Source organism: Artibeus jamaicensis, unplaced genomic scaffold (genome assembly GCF_021234435.1).
Source record: "Artibeus jamaicensis isolate MK-2021 breed Jamaican fruit bat unplaced genomic scaffold, CSHL_Jam_final contig_233, whole genome shotgun sequence".
In the NCBI taxonomy this organism is placed as follows: domain Eukaryota; kingdom Metazoa; phylum Chordata; class Mammalia; order Chiroptera; family Phyllostomidae; genus Artibeus; species Artibeus jamaicensis.
Window position 1 is genome coordinate 27,253,867 of NW_026521486.1, and position 7,925 is coordinate 27,261,791.

Below are 7,925 nucleotides of genomic sequence, written 5' to 3' on the forward strand. Positions count from 1 at the left end.
CAAAAGACTATGGAACTGTAGCCACATGTGTGTGATACCGCCATATGGACACACACATGCTTCACGTGTTTCATCAGTGTTTCTGAGCAACTGAGACATTATTAAATTTTGCCTATAGTGATACTTCTACTACAGTAACAACCTGCCAACCAAAAAGTTCTGGTTAACGTTAAATTCTGTTTTAGACACAAATGGCCTATATATTACCTGGGCTTAAGAAGCTATCCACAACATACCAGAAGTACTTTCAAATTTAAGGGTGGTAATTTACTGATGACATTAACATATCTCTGGCTATTTTTCCAAGATTTCCAAGGTATAAGCCATAAGAAGTATTGTCATGATCATCAGTTATCACGCTATAATTGACATTAACCAGACTCTCAATTTAAGAGAAAAAGAGAGAGAGGGAATGTGTGTCTGAGCGGGGTGGGGGGCAGGGTGCTGAGCAGCAATACAGAATTTTTGTCTTACAAGTTTTCTGACATATGAAAACCACTTGAATGTAAATATATCTTTAATTGTATGTTTCACTAAGTAACTTACAAATTAAAATGATCATAACTCAAAAAATTATACCTAATTCTTGAGTACTTACTACATGTCGGGTGCTGTTGTAATAAACTTGCATGTAATAACTTATTCAATCCTAACGACAATCCTTTGAGATAGGCACTATTATATCCTTTTTATAGTTGAGGAAATTGAAAAGTTGAGTCACTTGACAAACTTGCCAAGCTCCACAGTTAATAAAGTGCAGATTTGGGAGTCAAATCCAACAGTGCGTGTTTTCTAGGCTGTGCTACTCTCTGTTAGCAAATGGACAATGTGGCCTTACATAACTCAAATTCAGTTTGGTATTGAGCGTGGGGGAAGTGCATGGGACAGGAACGACCTGAGGCTCTGAAGCAATTCATGCACAGACCCAAGTCAGATCAGAGCTCAGCTTCGATCGTTCCAGGACCTCAAACTGCCCCCACCCCCAGGAATACTTCCTGCGAAGGCTGTCTGGAGAGAAACAGACAGATTGAGCCTATGCAGAGATCATGTCCCTTTCGTGAGGGAGGAGGAGCGGCAGTTGCATTCTTGTAGACTCAGAAAAACACAAGTTACTAATGTGACTGATACAGTCTGTATGACAGGGAAGGTGAACATGTGGTACAACGACTAAGACATGTATCCAAATTTATAAAGACTTATAGAATATACATGGATTCCACTTTGCTACAGCCTGGTTTCCAGGCAAATAGATATGAACCCCAGTACTCTGTGGGGTTTTTTTGACTCAATTATGGGTAAAGGTTTCAGAATTGTCTCCCATGCTTAAGTCAAACCAGTAGTAATTCTAAATGTAAGGTGTGGTCTCAAGGTCTCAAAAAACAGTGTGAGGTGGAAATAGGAAAGCACTGTGTATGAATGATGAACAAAGGACAACTGTTTAAAGGCAGGTAGTCTGTCATTGTCATTTTTACCTAAATGAAAATAAATGCAAGTGCTAGAATGTACAGAGTCTACAGAAGATTCATTCTTACAGAACCATAGGATTTTAGTGAGCAAGTTCCCCTTCTGCAGTTTTCAAGGTCATCAGAATCTGTAGTCTGTGTGCAGGTGTTGGCGTCAGCAGTGGAAGAGTGTATGGAAGGAGGACACAAGGGGACGGTACGTAGAGCCCTGGGAGCCCCTGTGCTTGGCAGGCTGACCCATGAAGAGCAGCCCGTGAAGGCAGCTGGTCAGGGGCAATGCAGAGGGAGCAGGGAGGTCAAGAAGTGTGATGTCCTGGGAGCCTGGGAAGAAAGGAGTTTTAGAGAGAAGAAGCGACTGTGTTGGATGATGATAAGAAGCCACAGAAGACCAGCACTGAACAATGTTCATCAGGTTTGTTGGTGGTTGATCAGTGGACAACTTAGCAAAAGCAGTTCCTGCAGCATGGTCGCAACGGAAGCTTGCCATCAATGAATGGGAGTTAAAAAAACTAAGTAGACAGTAAGGGCAGAGCCTACCTTCAATAAGATTAGAGAAAGGAAAAAGATAGAGACGTGGACACAGAAATGATTAAGGAAAAACGACCGGCAGAGAATGAGAACAAACAATGTGGGGCAGAGGAAGAAAGCTGGGGTCTAGGCGGAGGCTGATGGATCGGCCTTGACAGGAGGTGCGCAGCTTACTCTGAGATGCATGTGCATACAGCTAAGTGGTTTTCACAACAGATACTTTACTTTGAACTTTTCAAATTCTGTGAAATTCATTTCGATAAATAATATAAGGTTAATAGACCCCCTTGCTTTATCGCCCATGATAAATTTTGAATGAGTGAAGAATAAACAGTCAGCCTCATCCCTGGACCCTTCACTGACAAAGGACTCAGCTGAGCCACGACTGGGGCACAGGCCTTCCCACTCGCGCCCTCGCCTTTGTCCTCCGCTCACTGGGACAGTTTCCTCATTCCCCAGATCCTTTCACCAGCGACAGAAATGAGGTTCTCACGCCATCAGGAAACACTGCGATTAATGGGGAGGATTTAAACTATAATCTCGTGGGGGACGGCAGTTTTCCAGTCTTGCCAACTATCTATTTTCTTTGCTTGGCTTCTGCCAGAGGCAAGAGCAAGCACCAAGTGGAAGAAAAGGGCGACAGCAAGAAGGGGTAAAAGCAAAAAAAGAAAGACAATAGACTAGGGAAGATTTACCACTGAAATTAAATCAGAGAGCAGGTTAGAAAAGAAAGGCTGGTCACAGAATTAAAAGCTGCTCATGGGTGTTTGCTTAAGATTATGTGGATTACCTGTTATACTGGATGATGCAAACAGGGTTGCCTCTACACAGACACTTCTCCCAAACAGCCGCTAAGAGTCCTCTCCTCCTAAGAACCAAAAGCTCCATGTGCAAGGTCATTTATGGGTCTTTTCTCCAGTATGAGGTCAAGGCAACATTATCTGAAAAGTCAGGCTGCCCTGACATTTGAGCGACACCTACTTTAGCATTTTTGAATGATAAAATCCGAGATATATTTTTTGAATTAGATTAGATACTTCCTCACTTTTGCCATTTTACCCTTAATTTCAAAGGTCTGCAAGCCCCTGTCTCCTGAGATGGCTTTATGACTCTGTGAGAATTACTGATGTGAGCCAGAATTTGGTCATTAAACCCACCCCGGAAGCACTGGCACTAGCTGTCTGCATGGCCACTCTCAGTTTTCCCCAGCCCTCCCCAGTTTCAGAGGTGATGGACAACCATGCAATTCTATTTCTTGTAACGACGTATTTACTCAGCAAGTACTTATGAAGCACCCAACACATGCTTGGTGTTGCACTGGTTGCTGAGGCCCCTCAGGATTGCATATAGAGAAAAAAGAGCAAATACAGTTTTAATTTCCACAATCTGATTTCTCTAGAGGTTTGTTTCATATCCTTCCTCAGAATACCAAGACATGTGATATGTCCATTGCCTTGTGTATTATTAATGAAGCTACTTTTTCATGAATATGCAAAAGAATACATAAAACCTGACTATGCAAAATAAAAGTTCTAGATAAAGAAAAAGAGACTTCGTCTAAAAGAACGACACCTGAGAATATGAGAAATGCCACCCCCCCACCCAGTCCCGGGAGGCAGTAACAAAGACATACACACATGCACACTCAAACAAACACAACAGAACTTACCTGACTTGCCCACGCCTGCTCTTCCAAATATTGCCAGTTTGACCTCTGCACTTTTAGCCATTCTGGATGTTGGTAGACAACTCAACTCACTGTCGTTTACACTAAAGAGCTGAGAAAATCGTTTTGGTTCCGGCCTTTGGGTTCACCATGTCATTGTAAATCTGCAACCCTTAAAAGAAAGAGATTTAGCAGTTCCTAAGTGACTGTAGAAAGGAATTAATATTTATTAAGCATGGCCTCTCTGCCAGCCACCATTGAACTTTATCAACATTTTGACCTTTGCCACAATACTGTGAGAGGGCTGTAGTAATTGACTGTAAACTCCTGGCACTCAACTATCAAATGACAGACCCAGGACTTGAACTTCTATCTGTTTTGGTTTTAAAACACATGCATTTTCACTCACCATTGCATTTTCTAAAGTACTTCCTCAAAGAATATTTTTATGAAGGCATTGGTTTTTGTCAGTAATTCAAAGTATGTAACTACATGCATTTACCATGTGTCTGTAAACATCCAAGATGCAAACATGTGGTGAAGGAGTCACATTTGGGACTCTTTATTTCCCTTTGGGCCAAATCATATACATTCATATCAGTCAACCCAATGTAACATAGTTGAACTTGCATTTCAAGGTTTAAAGTTTATCTTGGTTCATACTAGATCACATGATCAAGTCATATGACAGATACACGTGTTCCAGGAATTGATATACAATATTTAGATCATATTTTTATATTTTTCTAGGCACAATGTCCTGGTACGCAAGAGAAAATGCCATGCCCTGACTTCGGATTCCTTTTCTACAACAATGTCAAGTATATTGGTTTATGGTACTGTTCTAACCCTTGGGAAGCTACATTACATACAATGTGAGCACGTTTTATGTAGGTGGATGTGTTAGGAATGACGCCTGAGGTCTTAGTACCATGTAAAGTTGAAAAGAGCCTTGGGGTCAACCAAAGCACCCTCTGGACATCGCAGGCACCCTTCCTTATGATCGATCATCCCATGACCATCCATTGTCTAATTTACACTTTCAGGTACGGAGGGGAAGAGGGAGCACTGTCGGCTTTTTCTTCTTTTGCTCAGAACATTTCAAGTAGCCTAGCAGCTACGAGGACCCTTTGCTATAATCCTAGCCTCTACTTTCTAGGGAAATGAGGGCTGGCATCTTCTCTTGCTCGTGATGGGATGTATGGTGGTGGTGTTGTGTATTTTTGGGCCCTCACATTCCCTTTTCACCTTATGTAGCTCTCTCCTCTGGCACTTGCCATTTTAATCATTCTAAACATGTGGCATCCATTGCAGTCACCATGTGATATGTGACCTGACAAAGTGACCCAGCACAAGTTCGCTGAGATTTTTGTAGTTGAGTATCTGGGCACTGTGGTTCTGCTGCCACACAACCACCCATATATGAAGGCTCACATCCCCCACATGAGCTGCGGACTTGCCCATTCTGAACGTCTGCCATCAATGTTCTAAACTAGATACAAGATTTCACTTTTATCCTTGCTAAACATAATCACATCAGTCTTCAGTTCATCCATTTTTCCAGTCTGTAAAGAGAATTTTGAAACACGAATTTGTTATCTAAGTGTTCCTGCCAGCTTTGGTCATCTACGGACTTCCAAAAACAGCTCCTCCAGTGAAAGATAAGAGTAAGAATCCTTCTGAAAAGGTATTTCTACAAAGACGTTAGCACATAATTATTTTCTTCATTATGACTCTGAGCCATCAACCTGCACCTAACAAATTTTGAGTCTGCTAATTTCCAAAGTGTCAGAGCCTCCTCTGAAAGATGAAAAGGTCAACATTAACATTAGCAATTGTTTACTTCATCCCCAGTAATGAAAAAACTTCCTAGTAATCATTAATAGTACAAAACCCAGACGCTTTAACATCTGCAATTTGTCCAGTTCCATATTTTGGCTAAAGATAAAAGGATTTCATTATTTTAATTTTATATACACCCATTAAGAAGAAGTCTCTATGCTTCATGCTTTATTACAGAAGTTTCACAGAAGCATAACATATAAAGATACATTAACTATATAAATTCTATATGAGAATGTCAAGCATTTTCTTGAAGTATAGACCATGCAAGTGTGTGGAGCTTATATAAACAACAATGCAAAACTGTTAATTCCCATGCACATAAAATCAATGTAATGACCCATCTGATTGATGTTTCATGAAAATAGTCATCAAATGTTTTAAAAACATTTGGTAAGTCAAATATTTCAGTAACTCCCAAATGGCCTCAGAGGAATAGGAATTACACATAAGAAAGAAAAACTGTTTGGATTAATTTTTTCATTTATAATTGAATAAAGATACAGCTGGTTATTGTCAGTCTTATGTGATGTTTAGAAAAATGACTTAACAGAAGACACAAGTTAACCTGTATCCTTCAGTATCCTATTTCTCACATGAAAATGTGAAAAGTTACTTTCGACAAAGATAAAAACCAAAGATAAATGTGTAAATTATTGTAACAAGTGACCTGTTGCCAAGTTTATGATGTTGAAAATAATGAATAAACCAAGACCTTCCATAACTTGGATCTAACAAAACATTTGTTTTAATGTTGCGTGGAAATATTCTGGCTGAGTGTAGAAGCTGCCATTCACTTTCTATGTAGACAGTGCTTTATTAGGGCAAAAACTTCTGAGTTCCTATCACTTCTAAAGTAAAATCACACCTAGATATTTGAGAGATAAATGGTGATTTTTTTCTCTAAAATAAAAGACCTAAAAGAAAGCTTAGAAAGAAGAAAAAAGGAAGCTAGCCTCCAAATCCTGTTTTTATTAATGCATTGATTGATTCATTCTACACTTACGCTAAGCATATACAAACAGAGTAGCTGCCTCGGGCAGCTTACAATCTGTTAGACCCATGCCATTTAGGCCACTAATGACCTCATTTAAAAATATATTTAAAGAAAGGTTTCATTCATAATAAATCATTCCCAAGACTACTTGTCAAGGCCCATGCTTTCCACTTCCCGTGGGGGGGGGGGGAAGCAAGCATCTTTATAAGGTAATAGTTTTTCTAACTTCTGTATTTATCATCAAAATAAAGTACAACTGTTCATGGAAGCAAAGAATCTAGTCTGGTCGTGGGAATGAGACACTGTTGGGGCTGTGTCTTCTCCCGCTTTGGAACCAAGTTTTCCTGATCTCATCACTGGGAATTTTCCCTCATCTTACGACGCAGCACCCACAACGGTGAGAACAATTGTCCAAGACCTCTGGCTATGGCGCTGCTCTGAAAGCAACAGGTATCAGGAATGATAAACAAATAAGCCCACGGGCGACTGCAGGTTACTTGGCAGATCAAAGGCAGCCCAAGTCAACAGGGTAGTCTCTGTCCCAGCTCCGAGGGCGCTGTCAAACTCTGGGCGCCAGGGCTCACATCTCCCTCTCGGCGAGCCCCAGAGCCTTCCCGAGGGGACCCAGTAACCAGGAGGACCCACCCAGAAGCCCAGCGATCAGGGACACGGAAGGGCTGCAGGAAGTTGCCCCGAAAGAGCCACCTGGGCACGTGCGTGACACTCACCTGTTCACAATCTCCAGGCCCGGGAGAACGGCGGCCCCTTGCAAGTTCGGAATCGGTCCCCGGAGACCGTGAAGCCCTCCCACGCTGCGTGGCCCAGGGTGCAGGCTGCGTTTCTGAGTTGCTGGACTGATCCCCGTGGCGAGCGGCAGCAGCAGCAGCAAGTGCGGCCGGACCGGCGTGAGTCTCCGGGCTGGCGCTCGCCCCGACTGCGGCAGGACGCGCGAGCCCTGCTCTGCGGGGCCGCGGCGCCGAGCGCCTGGATGCTGCAGTGCGGCGCTTCGGCGCCCCCTACCGGGGCCGGGGGCCGTTCCCGCCGCGGTGCCGCCTCCCGCCCTGGAGAGCGTGGACTACTACTATCCGCCTTCTCCTGGCTGCACCGGAGTCAGATTTCCCTCATTCCCCTGCTCAGTTCCCGGCCTCTAGGTTCTTGCACAAAGACCTCTTTCTTTAGTTAAAATGTTGCGTGAGAAAGCATCGCTACCTGGTGTTTTCTGTTCCTGACTTTAAATGATGTTCACAACATCCCTTTGAGGTCCGTTTAATTATCCCCGTGAAACCCAAGAGGATGCTGAAAGAGGATCAATAACTTGTCCAAGGCCAGTATCTCCTTGGAACGAAGTCCAGGCCGGATTGGAAACTCTGGTCTGCTAGGAAGGACATAAGTACTGAATTCAATTAAAACGTATTGTTACATATTTGAG

At 42.6% G+C, this 7,925-nt stretch overlaps 1 protein-coding gene across 2 annotated transcripts in view; it reads right to left on the reverse strand.

Annotated features, from left to right (window-relative positions):
• The window catches only part of RERG (RAS like estrogen regulated growth inhibitor), a 99,071-nt gene extending 91,605 nt beyond the window's left edge, over nt 1-7,466 (reverse strand). The window contains exons 1-2 of one of the 2 annotated variants that reach the window (XM_053662050.1): nt 7,225-7,466; nt 3,661-3,829 (exon numbers count right to left, since the gene is read on the reverse strand). In XM_053662050.1, the coding sequence (XP_053518025.1) occupies nt 3,661-3,721 (61 nt within the window). In that variant the 5' untranslated portion in view covers nt 3,722-3,829; nt 7,225-7,466. The remainder of the gene's footprint in view (nt 1-3,660; nt 3,830-7,224) is intronic. The other variant, XM_037136626.2, reaches the window with a different exon arrangement.
• Nucleotides 7,467-7,925: the final 459 nt, after the last annotated feature.